The following is an 18,737-nucleotide window of genomic DNA, read 5'->3' on the forward strand; positions in this document are numbered from 1 at the left end:
GTTATGAAAGTTATGAAATATGAAATATGATTCAATAAACATGTTTGTGGTTGTTACAGAAATAACTTTTTCTACTTGGATTTTATGTTTTTTGTCTGATTTTAGATGAATTGTGTTAATACAATATGTCAAAATGAAAACAAGGCAAAGTAAATCGATTTTAAAGGTTAAATGTAAAGGAAACATCAAAAGTAGTGAAAAATGGCCAATTATAACCTGGACCCCAGAGGGTTAAACACTTCACACAATAGTTACTTTTCAAGTAACTAATTACTTTTAGAATCTTGTAACTCTCCATCTTTCCATCTTGTACGGGTGAGAGTCGGCTGTGGCGAATATTCTTAAATCAGTGCTCGTGCTCTGAGAAAACCCATGGGCTTTATGTGCTAAAATGTCCTGTGATTGAATTTGATACTTCATTTCAAGATCATTTTTCAAATTCATACATTTGGTCGATTGATAAGAAGGGCTTCAGGTTGAACATACCGTAGCTGTGCTCTGAACATTTTAAATCAAATTGGAAGTGCTTCAGGAGTGTGCACATTTCAGCTCTGTGAGGGGGAAAATTCTTAAGCTTTAAGCTCTGCGAATACAGAAAGTGATTCAGATTTCTGCTTACTCAGGTTTCCAGGAACTATTCCCTCCTACATTTCAATATATTACCACAGTGTATGTACATATTGCATTTTGCCTTTATTGGATTTCAGCAGTGTGTCAGAGAGAGAGAGAAGAAAGTAGGGAGAGAAATAGAGGTAGAAATGTACCTGTTACTAATTTCTTATTGCTCTCACACAGCAGATGTTCTTCAGTAATATAGGTTTTTATCTATATTACAGCACATTGTTATTTAACACTAAAGCACAGACGGACTGGTGACTCTGCAAGACTTTGATTAACAGAAAATTACAGTGTAGACATCAGTAATAATAGTCAGGGTGTTTTGGTTCATCCATTGTTACTTGCTGGGGTCATAAATTATCCCAGTCTGTCTCTTGAGGGTTAAACTCAAAACAGGTGACATTGCAAGCAGAGAAACAAATAAGAAACGTGCTTTTCTCCTCTCTGGCACACATGACAGCATCAGGAGAAAAAACTATATCCCAAAAACTGAAGAATATGTCAGGTGACCAGTCATATGAACCATCATTATAAGTCAAGGCTTCTGCCCTTTATCGGTTTCATCACATACACATTTTGTATGTGTGTATTTGCTCTATCTTCCTTTTTAGCTGTAGATAGTGTCTGTCTTAAAGTAAACTCTTCAATGGTGTGGATTTGAGGGTTAAAGACAGAGAGTAAGAAAATCCCTCTGGGTCGAGCAAAAACAAAGGTTTCTTTGTGAAGAAGTTCGTCGGTGTTTGATGTGAGCTTCAAAAATGGTATCAAAGATTACATCAAAGTTTCCAGTGAAAGAAGAAAATTTCCCCATTTCATCTGCAACATCTCATCATGAGCTCACAAATCAAGCTGACACAGAATATTTCCTCTTACCTTCATGTGGTTGCGCTACTATTTCACAAACATGTGTATGCACTTACATGCCCTGCCTTTACATTTTTCTTTGTACTATGAATATCAGGTATTGCATTTCCTTAATGATCTAACAAAGCCCTGTATATTATTTCATTAACCTGCTCACAGACACCCTGTCACTCTCGATTGTGCTCCTGATTGTACATAAAGTTGTGTTTTTGTACAATCAAAAGACACACCTCACTGTTGTTGAATTCATGAGCTGTCCAGCTCTTTAACAGGAATGATCTCTTTTATAGAATATCAAAAAGCATTTCCCCATGACTGGAATAGCCTACACATCTTGTTAACTGCTGATGTTTTGTTGTGACTGGGTTGAGGTGTAAAAGGAGATAAGACAGGGTAAAAGTTCCCAGTAATACCGAATCGCCTCCCCTATTGTCTTGTATCCTTAAATCATGGTAAAGGAAGACTGTTGGCATCAGTTTCTTAGGCAGAACAACGTGTAACATCCTGTACTGACCCAGACTGAGTTAAGACAACAGACAGCTAACTGCCTGTCTATATACAGTATATTATTTAAAGTAAGTTAAATAGTGTTAGTGATTGTATTATTTCTGTTCTCCTTAATAATATATTATTTAGGATGATAACTGTGTCAGAACCAGTGCTTTATTTTAGTATGGTATGGTATATTATATAAATATACCATGGGTTCTGTGAACAGTATAATCACATGCACAAACTCGGTTTTGTTGTTGTCATTCTGTATTTAAGGGTTTTTTATAATCATAAAAGCATTGTTTGATTTTTTTTTCCTCTTCCTTCTCAACAATCTCACAAGCTAATAATCCTCCCCACACATTCCTGCTCCAGGCCACGTCAGATGCCACTTGAATCAGGAACAGACAACTTGTCCTGCGCTGAGGCAGCTTGCCCAGGATTATCCGAGGCATCGCATTCAGGCCAGGAAGTTCTTTCTTTGGGTGCCCATTGTTCAATAACCCCCTCAGATACATCAAGTCAACCACACAAAAAAACAGACGTGCATTTTACCCCGACTGTACTTCAACCGGGACCATTACCAGGTGTACAAACCTGTGTCAGATCTCAGCCCAAACTTGGAACGTCAGCTCCAATCAGTGAGAGTGCAAACCTGGAACGAGGAAACTGAGGGAAAGGTGAAGGGATACTGAAGGGAAGTAAGCATTGAATTAAGCATTACCGTGGGGTGTGTGGACACCTGATATTTGCCGTAGTCCTGTTTGTATTCTCCCCTCTTTTTGCTGTGGGAGTCTGTATCGCTGATATTTATTCTGGAGAGTGTTGTAATGTAAATGGGAAAGAAATGGATGACCCATAGACTGCTTATAAATACAGTCCCTACATAATCTACTGTATAGGGATTTGTATTTATCACAAATTGTGACCCTAACAGAGAAAACCAACATTTTTCTTAACCTTTTACAGGTACAAATTATTTATTGTTTATAGCTATTTTCTTTCTGTTTTTAGACTGGTTTACCATATTTTCATTGCATAATAAATAGACTAAAACACTCTATTGCATTGAGAATCTTACATACTTTATGTTTAGTTAGGTTTATGTGATCTTATATCATACAGTAGTTGAGGTTGGGAACAGCAGTGTCCCACCCTCAACTACTGTGGTTCATTCAAGAAACCTCCAGCATTCAAGTACTGCTTCTCTAGTTGGAAAAGCTAAGCTCAAAGACAGTGACAAAAAGAGCTGAACTGTGAGAAGATTGTAATTTTGTGTAACTTATGTCTTTACACTAAGCCTGATGACAGGATGGGGAAAAAACAGTTATAAACTAGAAAGTGCATTTTCTGAAGAAACTGCAGTGTGAATGCTTGAATCTGAATGTATGCATTGAAATGAAATAATTACTGAATTTAAGTTAAAAATTTTGAATGAGATAAAAAAAAAAAAACCCGAATTTAACCTGAAAACAAAAGTGCTGAACTGCTAAAAGCTGAAGGTTACACAGAAGAAGAAGTTGGAAAAAAGCTGAAAATGTTTTAATTGTAAATTAGAAAAACCTAAGAAATGAGAAAAGAACATTTAGAGTCAGAAAACATCTGAAAGAATATTAAAAGGTCATATTCTTTGAATCACTGAATGACTAAAATGTGATCCCTCCACTTGGATCCACACAGTTTAAAAAGTTGACATCTCTGAGCTTTGAAAGACAAGATGTTGGAAAAAGAACAACGATGGCGACGTTTTGAGGGTAAAATGATGGCTTTAACACTGTGGACACAGCAGCAGTTGAAAGAGAAGTGTTTAAGATGAATCTTGGCAGAGAGAGAGAGAGAGAGAGCTCGTTAAGCAGGCAGGTGTGAGCCTGGTTGCTATAGTGACCGCACCCAATGGCTCCATACACACGGACACAGACATGCACCTCACTTTTGCTGCTTAAAATGAACAGAAAAGTCAGGCCGAAACAAATCGTTCCCAAATGAAAAGTAAAAGTCGTATTGACGAAATTCTTTCACTGTGAGCGACAGCAATGTCTAGTCTACCAAATTCTCAGTTTTCATGTCTGTGGAGTTTATTATATGGACGTGGTGACAGTGGAAAGACACCATGCTCTTCTGATTTTCAAACGAACCTTCTGAGCCATTTTAACATTAGAGTCTATGGAAGAGTTGGAGGGAGGAGGCTGTGCATTGGTGACATTTATGAAAGAACCATAACACCTAGTACAATAGTAAACACATTGGATGAAAGAGGACAGCCATGGCTACGTTTTGAGGGTAAAATCATACCTGTAGAGCAAACGCTGCGGACACAGCAGCAGTTTTAAAAAAGATTTTAAGATTATTTTTTTTGCTCCTCTCACTCTAGCAGTTGAGCTGCCTCACTCTAGCCCCAACATTCCGTCCCATACACACCCATTATAAACTCTGAAACGGGTGAAAAAACATCATGAAACTTAAACTGGAACTGAAGAAAAAGTATAATAGATATTGAAAAGATAAATACAAGTTGAATAGTTGAATGTCTTGTCTTCGTTTTAAAGTTTGAATGGTGGCTCTATGTGAACGTATGTTGAAGTAGTAAGAGTTTAAAAATGAGTAAGTTGAATGAGAATTTGAAGGGTCTCCCCATTGAAATACATGGGAAATTTTTGTTGAATAAAGTTGAATAAAATTAAAAATATAAATGTTAAAAATGAGAAAAATACAAGCAATCATGTCCAAAAGAATAGGAATCTAACGGTGTTTGAATGGTTTTTCTAAGTTGAATGGTTTTGAAGGAGTAGGCTTTCAAAAAACGTACGGAATAGATAATAATAATAAAATGGAATAATAAAGATTAGAAGAACAATACTGTGAATGCTTTTCAAGCATTCACACTAATTATAATGCATTTAGAAAATGTACCTGTGTTTTGTTTAAAAATTGAAAGGAAGATTGTTTAGGCTAAGAGGTACTGTTTACAAAGTGCAAGAAAAAATAACCAAAGACAACAAAAGCTCTATATTTAGATTCTAAAAAGCTAACAAAATTAAAACATGTATTATATAATAATGACAGTCATCACAACTATTTAAGAAAAGAATTTAAAACCATTGAATTTGCATTGGATGTGCTATTTAGAAACACAAATTTTTTTTAAAAGATCTGTACAGTTATGTTCCTTTATGGAAGAAATATAGTGTCATCAGAATTCAAGTATTTTTAGACATTGAATTTATGACACTGAATTTTTATCCTCCAAATTTCCCTGCAAAAATATTCACCTGCAAAAAATTCACCTGCAAAAATTCACCTGCAAAAATATTCACCTGCAAAAATTCACCTGCAAAAATTCACCTGCAAAAAATTCACCTGCAAAAATTCACCTGAAAAAAATTCACCTGCAAAAATTCACCTGAAAAAAATTCACCTGCAAAAAATTCACCTGCAAAAATTCACCTGAAAAAAATTCACCTGAAAAAAATTCGCCTGAAAAAAATTCATCTGCAAAAATTCACCTGAAAAAAATTCACCTGCAAAAGTGATGAACTTTAATGACCCAAGCCAGAGCAATCAGCACCAGATCGAGTCGAGTGGCTCTCAGCCAATTAAATTACGCTGTTTGATCACATGACACCGTTAGCCAGCAGTGTGTCTCCTAAAAGAGAGCTGTTTAAAGGTGAGTGATTAAGTTTTTCTCCTAAATAGAGATCATTACAGAATGCCTAGTCCTACTTAAAATCCCATTTATTTATTTTTTTTTTTTTATCATCTACTCGAACTAAGGAAAACGTTTGACTAACTCAAAGACAATTTCCACGCCTCCCATGCCTGTCTGCAGAAGGCGTTTTGAATTTAGGAGCGCCAAGATGGCAGCGGCAAACCCTGGCGGCTCTCCGGTGAGTATATATATTTTTTTATCTTCAAGTTTGTCTTTTGAAACCTTAATTTTATTTAAATCCGTTGCTCACGTATAAAGTACACAGACGGGGTCTTTGCTCAACTCGTCTGAGGCGTGTCTCACTAAGCGCTACATGCTAGCATCCTGCTAACCGAGCTACCCTTTACATGCTGTGCTTTAGAAAATAGGATACTCGTTAAAAAAATACTCCGCAGATATTGATAGATAGACGAACACTGCAAATATAATGTTGGAAACGAGAACGGCCTTTGGTGAAGGGGTAAAATACACCATGAATAAAGCCATAGAGTGAATGGCTGCCATGGTTGCAGAACGGCCTGATTTAATGACAAGAATGGGGAAGAGTGAGGTGAAGTGAACCAAAGCCACAAAACACGGTCAGACAAGGCGGCAAAAGGGCAGTGATCTGTCCGTCAGTATGAAGTTGGTGTGTGCTTTGGTGAACAAAAACTCCAGACCGGTAGCAGGAAGATGGGAGACTCGTGTTTCACTGGAATAGTGGTGAATTAAAACATCCTTTGTTGGGGACATTTCGGTGTAAATGCATCCATACACGCAAGACAGAGGCAGACCAGACAGTGAAGAAAACAAGGCAAACATTAGAAATATTAAAACGGAAATATAGGATTGAGTTGAGGTCCTTGCAGGCTACCCACAATTTCCCCAAACTGAGCCACCCATTAAGAAATTCATTCTCACTGTTTCATAAACCAAAGGGATTAAATTTGACAATATCAAATTTAATTTTCTGATCTTTTCATAAATGAAACACGCTGCCAGGCAATCTGTTTTCATTTTTTTTCATCCATTCAGAGTATTCGTTGGGAACACTGAACTCAATAATCAGTTCCAGCTTTCTTCATTAAGTTTTGGTTTGGCTTTGTTCTCAAAAACATTTAAATAAAACAGATAAAATAGAAAATAAAGCTTTTTCTCTTGCGAGCTCAATTTTTAAATATACTGTGCTATTAAAACAAAAGATGTAAGAAAAGAATAAATAAAATCCTAACCAGAAAATCAAAATGCTGCAACAAATGGCATGAATTAAAAAATAAACTTTTTTGAAAGAACCATAAGGAAATATGATAAAATAAACATTGGAATCTTATAGCCTAAGAATATTCAGTTAACTAGGTAACTAACCTTGTGTTTTTAACTCACTTTTTGTTGGTGATTTAAAAATTACAAAAATAATTCTACTTTTTCCTCTCCTTTAGGATCTTCTCCTACATCATATTCTTCTGAGACAAGGCAAACATTAGAAATATTAAAACGGAAATATAGGATTAATATAACATACAATTTGGGAAAATGTAAGGAACGCAATGTAAATGATATTGTAAAGTCATTAAAACAGCATACTCTGATTAAAAGAAACATGTAATTGGGTAGGATAATAATAATAATTATAATAATAATAATAATAATAATAATAATAAACACGTACAAGATGGGTATGTATACTTGTATCCAGAATTTAACAACTATAAAGTTGTAGCATGCCAGACCATCTTGATTGAATGTAACTTTGCTCCACACAAGTTTTTTGTTAGACATATTCATATTGTTATCTAATAAATGATACATTCTTAGATTTTATCGAACGTTAATTTATAAATTGTTTCTGTCTTTATGTGTTTGTTTCAGATTATGCAGGATGAAATTATTCGGTCAGCAAGACACTTGCTGCAGTTGCTAACATCATCCAACCAAACTCCTGCTGTTGCTGCTGCGATGAATCAGAATACAAGGTACTTTAGCAAGACTTATGAGTTAATCCTACATTCAACTAAATTGAGATATATCCATGTATGTATGTGTGTGTGTATATATATGTGTGTGTGTATATATGTGTGTGTGTGTGTGTGTATGTATGTATGTATGTATGTATATATATATATATATATATATATATATATATATATATATATATATATGCGCATGCAGGGAGGGATGGGTCAAAGAACAGCACATCTTGATGAGAGCACAACACATGAAGAGGTATAAACTTATTCTTTTTATTCACTGATCAAAACTGAGAAGTTTTCGCTTAATAAAAGTGTTATTGAAGGTGACCATCACTGCAGGTCACAGGTGGCATTTACAAAAAATAATATTATTATTGGATATTCATCATTAATCATGAAAATGTAACTGTAAATTTTGGATTGAAAAAGATTTTTTTATTATATCCAGTTTGCACTGTAAATGCATGCTTCTTTTACCGTTTCTTAGTATATACAGGGGTATAATTAATGTTAAATGTGTAATTTCTTTGGACTCAGAGATTGTATTTGTATTATTGCTTTCAGTTAAGGGACGCCCTGAATGATTTGTTTCCCAAACTGAAGGAGGTAACAGGTGGCTGGCTGCTGTTCAAACCTGGGGGTGTGTATGAATTCTGCACTGTGTATAATTAAACTAGAAACTGATCCTGCTGTTTAATAAGTACTTTTAAGACAAGTTCCTTTTCACCGCATGTTGTGAATTCCTAATTCTGAGTAGTTTTGAAGATACTTTTCTTTTTTACTTTTCTTGAGGCATTGGATATATTTCATGATCAGAATAATCTGCTGCAATTTGCTTTTATACAGGTGGTTGGGGAACCCGAAAACTCTCTCTGGTTCCTCCAGCTGATATTGGCTATACAGGGACAATCCTAAAGGCTGCCAGTCGTGGGGGTAAAAATGTATATATTGCTCCTATTCAAGAGGAACTTAGCAATGACCCTGTACCACTAAGGCTACGTTCACACTGCAGGTCTTAATGCTCAATTCCGATTTTTTGATCAAATCCGATTTTTTTGTCTCCTCGTTCACACTACAAATAAAATGCGACAGCAAACGCGCTCTAGTGTGAACGCTCAAAGCGGCCCGCATGCGCAAAAGAAGATGTCACACACAACGCGCTCTGTTTAGACCAAGAACAAACAGTATTGTTTGACTGATGGCCGTTAATATAAAGACTTCGGACTTTACGTTTCCCAATTTTTGCTTTAAGTTATTTTGTTATTTACATAATAATGTAAATAACCTAATAATGATCCTTATTGCTGTTTAAGAGAGGAGCGGTGCTTCAAAGGATAGCTGCAGATTTCTGTCAGAATCTGCAGATTATACAGTACAAATAAAATGTTTACGTTGTCTTCCCAACAGTTTCACTGACATCTACACTGGATGGCTAGGAAGCGTTCGCGATGTCTTCTCGGGCGCTGATAATTGGCTTCAGTCTTGTGTCGGTGACGTAAAAGGCGGATTTAATGCGACTTGACCGTTCAAACAGCAGTCGCTTTCTAAAACATCGGATATGTATCGGATTCAGTACCACATACGAAAGTGACCCAGATCGGATTTGAAAATATCGGATTTGCGCCGTTCACACTGTCATAGCATGATCGGATATGGGTCGCATAGGGTCAAAAAAATCGGATTTGATGCGCTTTCGCCTGCAGTGTGAACGTAGCCTAAGCGATGAGTCCTTCAGATGCATGCCAAAAGCAAAATGCCAGAAGTGTGGCATAGGTGTTCCACTGCAACTTCTGTCAGAACACCTAAAATCCTGTCCTCCTTTGGAAACTCCCAGTGAAAGTACTGTGGTGAATTTAGATGGTGATGAACCTACAGAAAAGGAATGTAGGTTTTTTGACAATTTCATACTAACATATTACCCAAAAGCATAAAGTGTTAAGAGCTAGCTAGAAGGAAAAATTAAATGTTATAAAAATAAACTTTGTCCTTTATAATTTATTGCACAACAGCACCATTGCAGCAGTGTCCTGTCTGCACAGATATGTTTCACTCTGACCTCATTGAGCTGCATGCCTCTTCAGGTGGAGAAAGGTATTTAGCAACAAAAATTGCAATTTTTATTGTCATTGGATTTAAGCCTTGAATGAAATTTAACAACATATTTTGATAGTAGCTCACGAAATGAAAAGGGGCATGAAGATACAATAATTGAGGAAGGGCTAGCAGATATGCCAGGACCATCTGGAACTACTTGTGAAGTCAGGGATGGTAGGTCAATCATTTAGTCACAGGTTATGTAAGGAAGGTGTTGATTAGTAACAATCAACAGCTAATGTGAACAATTCCCGGAAATCAAACCATTAGTTTGTATCCATTCAATGGATTTCTTATTTTTGATAGCCTCATATTCAAACTACTTTAGACAATCCTTCAAAGGATAAAACATAATCTTCTTGTAATAGTATCTAGATAGAACGTGATATACAGACTATATCCAATTATAATCACTTCTATTTTCTTTTAGGCTGGTTAACTGTTTTGGACTCTTCAAAGGCCAAATATGAATGTGCAAAGAATGCTTTGGACATGCATGAAATGGAGAGCCCATTACGTCTCACAATGGACATCAGACAAAGTGTAGCTGATCAGGACATGGCCCTCATCTCATTCTACAAGAGACCCAATGTTGAATGGGCACGTCCCTTGGAGTGCAGGCTTGAGGGTAAATTTTCTGAAAATGATACATAAATATATCTTGAAAGAATTATTTGTATTCATTATTTTATTTTGGTGATCTAACAGGGGATACAGCTATCGGACAAGGAGTAATACGTTTTTTCTTAACATGCATGGAGAAGCTGATGTCTGGTTTTTGCATCAATTTTGGTTAGTTTGTTTTGGTTGACCGTACCTATGTTTGATGATCATTATATTGTAGAACTTTTCACAAGTTAATTGTCTCTTTATTTTGTGAAAACCTCTGTATTGTGTGTAAGTAATCTTCTTCTTTTTTTTCTTTCTTTTCATTTATCTCATAGCAAACTCTAATGTTACTCCACTTTTTGAGGGAGAGCCAGGCCATTACATACCATCAGCAGCTCACTTTCTTGTGGAGAGTGATATGTTCCTTATGGCAGGGAGGATGGTAGGGCACTCCTTTCTTCATGGAGGCCCATGCCTATCTGGACTTAGCCCAGCCGTTGTGCATGTCCTACTTGGTGGTAGTCCTGAAACTGCCACCGTTACACCCGAGGACTGTCCAGATCTAGACCTGAGAGGGACAATTCAGCTTGTAGGTTTTTATGTTTAAATGAGGGAACGTTTATACATTGCCCCGTGTGAGTTATAAACATGTCTAACCTAGACTAATCCTTTAAAATTGTTCTAGATCAAAAACTCTGCCATTGAGACATGGTCTGAGACTTTTAACTTGTCTTTTTTTTTTTTTTTTTTTTTATGTATGAGGAATTAGGAATTTATAGTTCTTGTTTCTGTCTGAATTACTGTCTTATGGGTTACAGCTTGAAGGGCAATCCAAGCTGTCGGATGAAGAGAGAAAACGTGTTCAGGATCTGGCATATGCATGGGACCTCCCCCCCTTGACAGAGAACAACAGGAGATGGCTGTTTGAGAAATTATTACTCCATTCTGTGAGTAAATTGAAAAGTAAGTAAAATATTTCTGTGTTACTGTTTAGTTAACGTTTTTCCTTAGGTCATTGGAAGAGTGACGAGGTCGATAAAACAGCTGAGAAGGGGACTTAAAGAAACCCATATGTGGACCCTGCTGACCCAGCGACCTGACACGGTGCCCTTACTCTTTCCACAAGAGTTGGCTGCTGTGAATCCTGAGGTAAATTTTGTGTTCCTAAATACTGTATTCATTAATAACATTTTACTGTGTTGTAGAAAATGTAGTCCAAAGCAAACTATGAAGACTTGAGTCATTCTACAAAGTGAAAAAATTGCAATTTTAATTTGGCATTTACCAAGAATTATGTATCAAATAATAAACTTACCATAACAAAGCTGTATTCATTTTTACAAATAAAATGCACAAATACTAAAAATGAACATATTCTTGTGGACCATACATCTTTACAGCAGTTTTTCTTTAGTCCTGTAAAAATAAAACTGCTCAAAGCCTGATTTACATATAGAAAACGATTTTGTAGATTTGAAAAAGACATGACTAAAATACATTAGTAATTATTTGGTAATACACATTTTCTAATTATATATTTAGCCATTAATGTTTGAATTTGAAAAAAAAAAATTTATTTCTATTTTCATTTTTTGTTTGAGACAGTTTCTTCTTTTAAGATACAATCAAAACTATGTAGAATAGAATAGAATAGAATTCAACTTTATTGTCATTGCACATACACAGGGCAACGAAATGCAGTTTGCATCCATCCAGAAGTGCTTTAGTGATATAGATATTGCTAATATATATTGTAATATAATATAGATATGTGAGTATATTACAGAAATGGGTCTATTATGGTATGTTATAATGTACACGGTATGAAGTATGTTGTGAATATTCTATAACTATAAGTATGTACAGGCTGTAGTGAGTACAAGCTATGTACAGGATATGAACAGGATATAAATATGAAAAACTATACAGAATATGAAATAAATAACTTTACAGAATCTGGGATATACAGCTATACAGAAATGGGAACTATGCAAGTTGTAAACAGTTGTAGGATTAAAAATTATCAAATGTACAGAATGATTATTTACACAGAGCTATACAGTAGTGCAGTTAAGATAAGTGAGGGTGTAGATAGTTTCTACAGAGGCTATATAAAGTGCTAGTGGTTGTGAGTGGTGGTTCAGTCCATGTTATTATTGTGTTTGAGGGTACAGTTTGAGGGTACAGTAGAGGTTTGGGGATCCAAGTGAACACAAAAAGCACAAAACATGGATTATTATAGAAATTTATTCAAGAAATCAAGTCATGGACCATAAGGCTAAGTGGGTGATAGTGAGCTAAGAACAGGTGAAATATGGCTATAGGGAAGGGAACTACCCAAAACAAGAACAGACAAAATCCATGGAAATCTGAAAAATGTGCAGCAGTATTTTTAAGGGTATACTTTGTTCTGTTACAGGTCCTTCTTCAGCGGATCGTGTGGCCAGAAGATGAAGATGATGACTGTCCTCTTGAAAATAAATGCCGAATCACAGGCTACATGAGGCATTTTATTCTAAATGGTAGGTTTGCCATTTTGCAGGAGGGGAATACTACGGAGCCCCGCAGGGGACATGGGAGGGAAAAAAAATTAAGACGGACTTTTGCGAGATCTCGCAAAACAAACTCGGGATCTCGCAAAAGTTGAATTCCAACAATGGCGGCAGCTACTTAGTTGTAATATTACTCTTTCTGGGTCACAAAATACACCTTTAAGATATTTTGAGGCGTGAATGTAGTGGTGTAAATGTCAGATACCTGCTCGGTTTACAAGACATCACATATTTGCAAAAGTGCTCCGACGCTTTTGGAGATGTGACACCCACTAGCTCGAAGCTAACGGGAGGTCGAGACCTACTACAGCCGGGAGGAACACCGCTTTCCCGGCACATCGTGCCTCGACCTCCCGGTCGGCTTCGAGCTGGCGGCCTCTGAAGAATGCGGCTAAAACATTTGCGAGATCCCGAGTTTGTTTTGCGAGATCTCGCAAAAGTCCGTCTTAATTTTTTTTTCTCCCGTGTCCCCTGCGGGGCTCCGTAGAATACCAATATTATTGCAATGTTAAAAATATATTGGTTGGATTTTTTTCAAGGTTGTTAAACCTCATTTTTTTTCTTCACAGCAACACCAAGTGAGCTGAAAAATGTCCTAAAATTCTGGACTGGATGGGAGATTGTGCCAACAAGTCTCACAGTGGAGCTAGTGGATGGCAGACATCCAACTGCTGCCACCTGCTATGAGACCTTGCGCATTCCATACCACTACAAGGACTATTTAACTTTTAAGGAAGACCTCATTGCCTGCTCTGAAACCTGCCACTCAGGGTTTGGACTCATTTGAGTCATTCCCATAATGCAAGGTAGTGTTGTACAAGTCTCTGTTTAAGATTTGGAATATAAATGTTCACATCTACTGGGCCTCTCTGATGCCATTTACTCTGTGCAGGCAACATTGGTTCAGTTCTCGGTTGAAAATGCCTTTAAGTAGTTTTTAAAACTGTTAATGTCTTGAAAGTTTACCTTGTCAATGACATCTTGCATGCATCTTGATCAAAATAAAAGGACAAGATTGACTTACATTGTTTAATTTTGAAACATTCCAACCATCAGCCTTCAGTCAAATATTGCTTTACAACATAACATTCAAACTGACAAGCAGTTTCTATTTAGTTTTCTGAGTGAATCTATATTTTTAAGTTCCCTCTCCTAATTCTTCAGTATTTACATTACGAAGCTTTACTAAAAATTCCTACTTATAGCAAAGTTTATAGCTTCAAACAGTTGGTGAACCCTGTGTAATCTCATAGATTTCAGCACAATTTGAAGATCAGATCCCATTTCATGACCAAAGTCACAATAATCAGAACTGCTTATACACAATTATGTTAATGAAAACACCATGAAAATTCTTTGAGTTGGTTTAGTTTAAGCAGACTGATTGTCCAGATGCCCGTGATGAAGATCCGATTACATTTCATGACCAAATTGTGCAGAAATTAATGAAATTCAACAAGATTCACAAACTTTCCTGCAACTGTATGTAGCTTTCCTATTCTAAATGAATTGCTGACAAAACTGAACAGCCATAATGTAGATGTCCGCACCAAAGGACTGGGATGCCGCTCTTGGATTAACAACGCCCTGTAAAGTTGTCATTTGTTCTTCTGTCAATGGACAGTCAGTGTTCGGAACAACAATGCTTGAATGGTTATGGCAAGATAGGCCACTGTCCTCCCAGTCAATGTCTGGAATCTGGAAGCCCTGCAACGAACAAGCAAAATTAGGAAAGAATAATTGTATATAGGAATCAATGAGTACTAAAAATGTGCACCTTTACCTGTGTGTTTTCTGGAACAGGAACAGGGTGATATCTGTGACCCAACTCCCACAGCTGGTTGGGACTCATGTTGTTTTCTGTTCGCAGTGGATGGTTGTCCCATCCACTGCAAAATGTATTCAAATCATCCTCCAGTCGAGGAAGAAAGACGTAATGGCAGCAAAAGAGGTGTGCAACATTTGAAATGTCAAGAAGGCCCTCTTCCTCAAGGTTGTGAAGAACATCGTAGTAAATGCATGTAACGGCCACCCAGAGGTCTCTCCACAGTCGCTCTATTCTGAAATAATATATAAAAAATATTTAATTAGGTATGGCTTTTCTTGGTGTGTATGAGAAATTCCCTGCTTGTTTCTAACCCGACATGAAATGTGTGCATGACAACAGTAATAATACATTACCAGGGCATGTAGGAAGGACCCAGGCATATCACTTAAAAGGTGCCAAAAGGGTTGTAATGATCAGTGGCAACATGAGATGACAACCAGACCATTAACACAGAATGAACATTCATGGAAGGAAGGAACAGACTGGAAAAGGTGCGTGAATAACTAAAAAAATAGGGCACATTCCTGAAGGCTCTTTGGGGTTTTTTGGACCTGTCCAATATTTTCTTCCTTGAGGGGTAAGTAATGGAAATTGAAAGAAAAAACAACAAAAACTGCCAAAAAAAAAAAGGAACACCTGATACATATCACAAAGTGTATCATGCTGGATAGGGCACTGTTTTCTAAAGACATTTTACTGTAAAACTTTCATAAAACTATACCCTTTAAATGTATGTATTTTTAATTAATGGAAATAAAGATGCAACACCTTCCATCTTATGTCAGGAACATTTGAGGTGGACAGTATTTTATGAGAACAAACCTTTGATTGTGCACACTCTTTCCTGAAATGAAACTGCCTCTTCCTGTGCCACGAACAGTAAACATCAGCCGTGCAACCTCCACATTTTCCCCTCCGTGGTCGCCACGAACCCTGAAAACAAAGAATCGTACCCCAAAACATTCGAAGCTTTAAAAAAAATTAGATCTGATAATAAAAAACAGTATATGCCTTAAGCAAAGTTTGAAAAACAAATTGTAAAAGAATCCTTAAAATCTTTCATTGCTACTGCTCTTGAATGCATCAGAAAAATTGTCTCATGAATGCACTTTCCAGCATGTGTCAGTATGAAGTGTAATTTAACACAGCTGTTAAAACATTTTTCAGGATTTCACAGGTTAGTAGTAATTACTTAGATTTATTGTATTTGTTGAAAATTACGCAAGTGCCATCTTGTATCATTATGATCTGTGTAAGGAGACAATTTTTAGAATATTTTTGCAAAAATATTTACATCAAATTAAACAAATAAGTAGTCTATGGCATTTAAAAGTGGTTACCTACAATTCTGAAATGATAATACTAATTCTTATTGATGATGATATTGAATTTGAAATCATGGTGTAACACTGAACCCGACATCATAAAATGATTACCCTTGTAATGTCAGGGAGTTACAGCCAAGGAGGCAAAATATTACTATCTCACCCCTTGTATCCAATTACATAACAGCAGTGTTTGGTAAAGGTGTTGAATTAATTTTTTTTTATTCTTAAATATCCCCAAGTCACCATAACAATCCTTTGAAATTAGAGATATATATATATTGAGGCAAGTTAGAATCATCTTAAACAACTTTTAATGAAATATCCAAATGTAGTCTTACAAAAGGTATGTAAGATAATACCTAACCCATAATAAAATGCATCACTTATTACCTGAGAGGAAAACCAAACTTCTCGATTGATTTTCGGAAGAATGCCAGTGTTGTTGATGCCAGATTGTTGGAAGCAGCACCGAGATACATAATCTTTATAGGAAAAAGAACAATGGGAAACTTCCATGTAAATATTACATTTGATTTACTTACTAAACTAAACTTACCTTACGAGAAAAGCCATCAATACCTCCAAAGATCACAATGTTATAGCTGAATGGGGAAAACAAAATTTTTTTTAATCAATTTTGGAATTATCACTTTGAAGTGTTTAAATGTAAGCAATGCAAGATGTAATTTATGTATGTCCAGATGCAAATATAGTAACGAGTAAGATAACAAAATACAGTTCTGAACATTTGCAGATGAAAAAATTCTCAGGAATATCTTTCACTTCAAAAGATCAAATAATTTACCGTATCAGTTTGTGATTTGTGTCAATATGCATTAGAGACTGTGGTCCTGGGACGGAATAAGCACGTCGAGCAATGCATCCCAAGGAAAACATCCTTGACACAACACCAGCTGTGTCAACACGGTGCATAGAACTTCTAACCCTTTGGTACTGGACTCTGTGTCCTCTGGCCTGAAGAAGTGCTTTCACCATCCGGTATCCAGCGTGAGGCTGCCTGGATTTTATGTCTGTAATGCATTGGTCCAACTCTTCATCTGACAGGCTGCTATAGAGTGCTTTGACTGAAAGATTGAACTCATTCATGCGTCTGAATATTGTGCTTCTTGACATTCCCAAAATTTTAGCAATGGCTGGGATGGACAAGTTCAGTTCCAGAAGGCTGTTAAGATGATGGGGGGAAAGAGCCATTCTTAGTCGCCCAGTAGGTCCCCACTCAAACTGAATGACAGCACTATGTAGATTCATTTTATCCTTTTCTCTGTTTATCAGAGTATGTAAACTACATAATGCATCTAAGAGGACAGGGCAAACCTGAACTTGACCAGACAAAGCTTGTAGAAAAACTAGTTCCTGGGTGCAAATGAAATCTAAAAAGTCCAGATCCAGGGGAAGGTGTTCAAGACAATGTTCTAAACGTGAACGCAGTCTCAGAAGAATATGATGTAGGAGAAGATCCTAAAGGAGAGGAAAAAGTAGAATTATTTTTGTAATTTTTAAATCACCAACAAAAAGTGAGTTAAAAACACAAGGTTAGTTACCTAGTTAACTGAATATTCTTAGGCTATAAGATTCCAATGTTTATTTTATCATATTTCCTTATGGTTCTTTCAAAAAAGTTTATTTTTTAATTCATGCCATTTGTTGCAGCATTTTGATTTTCTGGTTAGGATTTTATTTATTCTTTTCTTACATCTTTTGTTTTAATAGCACAGTATATTTAAAAATTGAGCTCGCAAGAGAAAAAGCTTTATTTTCTATTTTATCTGTTTTATTTAAATGTTTTTGAGAACAAAGCCAAACCAAAACTTAATGAAGAAAGCTGGAACTGATTATTGAGTTCAGTGTTCCCAACGAATACTCTGAATGGATGAAAAAAAATGAAAACAGATTGCCTGGCAGCGTGTTTCATTTATGAAAAGATCAGAAAATTAAATTTGATATTGTCAAATTTAATCCCTTTGGTTTATGAAACAGTGAGAATGAATTTCTTAATGGGTGGCTCAGTTTGGGGAAATTGTGGGTAGCCTGCAAGGACCTCAACTCAATCCTATATTTCCGTTTTAATATTTCTAATGTTTGCCTTGTTTTCTTCACTGTCTGGTCTGCCTCTGTCTTGCGTGTATGGATGCATTTACACCGAAATGTCCCCAACAAAGGATGTTTTAATTCACCACTATTCCAGTGAAACACGAGTCTCCCATCTTCCTGCTACCGGTCTGGAGTTTTTGTTCAACAAAGCACACACCAACTTCATACTGACGGACAGATCACTGCCCTTTTGCCGCCTTGTCTGACCGTGTTTTGTGGCTTTGGTTCACTTCACCTCACTCTTCCCCATTCTTGTCATTAAATCAGGCCGTTCTGCAACCATGGCAGCCATTCACTCTATGGCTTTATTCATGGTGTATTTTACCCCTTCACCAAAGGCCGTTCTCGTTTCCAACATTATATTTGCAGTGTTCGTCTATCTATCAATATCTGCGGAGTATTTTTTTAACGAGTATCCTATTTTCTAAAGCACAGCATGTAAAGGGTAGCTCGGTTAGCAGGATGCTAGCATGTAGCGCTTAGTGAGACACGCCTCAGACGAGTTGAGCAAAGACCCCGTCTGTGTACTTTATACGTGAGCAACGGATTTAAATAAAATTAAGGTTTCAAAAGACAAACTTGAAG

The 18,737-nt window shown here is 36.5% G+C and overlaps 2 protein-coding genes across 2 annotated transcripts; one reads left to right on the plus strand and one right to left on the minus strand.

Annotated features, from left to right (window-relative positions):
* Window positions 1–7,834: 7,834 nt before the first annotated feature.
* On the plus strand, window positions 7,835–13,671 carry LOC146624548 (uncharacterized). The gene is made up of 13 exons (XM_085364005.1): window positions 7,835–7,882; window positions 8,194–8,269; window positions 8,476–8,623; window positions 9,350–9,513; window positions 9,639–9,720; window positions 9,803–9,897; window positions 10,154–10,351; window positions 10,432–10,515; window positions 10,668–10,921; window positions 11,151–11,279; window positions 11,344–11,481; window positions 12,752–12,854; window positions 13,454–13,671. Exons 1-13 carry the CDS (start codon window positions 7,835–7,837, stop codon window positions 13,669–13,671), a joined length of 1,737 nt encoding a protein of 578 aa, XP_085220131.1.
* A 713-nt stretch (window positions 13,672–14,384) lies between these two features.
* LOC146624549 (uncharacterized) lies at window positions 14,385–17,513 on the minus strand. Its single transcript, XM_085363460.1, has 6 exons — window positions 16,846–17,513; window positions 16,597–16,642; window positions 16,431–16,522; window positions 15,535–15,645; window positions 14,668–14,944; window positions 14,385–14,591 (listed from the first exon to the last, which is right to left on the minus strand). The coding sequence occupies exons 1-6, from the start codon at window positions 17,307–17,309 to the stop codon at window positions 14,385–14,387; spliced, it is 1,197 nt and encodes a 398-aa protein (XP_085219586.1). The 5' UTR covers window positions 17,310–17,513.
* Between the last annotated feature and the right edge of the window lie 1,224 nt (window positions 17,514–18,737).

This window comes from Diplotaxodon limnothrissa, linkage group LG10 (genome assembly GCF_057381915.1).
Source record: "Diplotaxodon limnothrissa isolate DT_005_m linkage group LG10, D_limnothrissa_male_GT1.1, whole genome shotgun sequence".
In the NCBI taxonomy this organism is placed as follows: domain Eukaryota; kingdom Metazoa; phylum Chordata; class Actinopteri; order Cichliformes; family Cichlidae; genus Diplotaxodon; species Diplotaxodon limnothrissa.

Coding starts and splice junctions, on each gene's coding strand:
- LOC146624548 (XM_085364005.1), top strand. CDS start 7,835: ATGGGTCAAAGAACAGCACATCTTGATGAGAGCACAACACATGAAGAG. Junction 7,883..8,193: donor AGAGCACAACACATGAAGAG/GTATAAACTTAT, acceptor TATTGCTTTCAG/TTAAGGGACGCCCTGAATGA. Junction 11,482..12,751: donor TGGCTGCTGTGAATCCTGAG/GTAAATTTTGTG, acceptor GTTCTGTTACAG/GTCCTTCTTCAGCGGATCGT.
- LOC146624549 (XM_085363460.1), bottom strand. CDS start 17,309: ATGAATCTACATAGTGCTGTCATTCAGTTTGAGTGGGGACCTACTGGG. Junction 16,643..16,845: donor ACAAATCACAAACTGATACG/GTAAATTATTTG, acceptor TTCCCCATTCAG/CTATAACATTGTGATCTTTG. Junction 14,592..14,667: donor CTGTTCCAGAAAACACACAG/GTAAAGGTGCAC, acceptor TGTTCGTTGCAG/GGCTTCCAGATTCCAGACAT.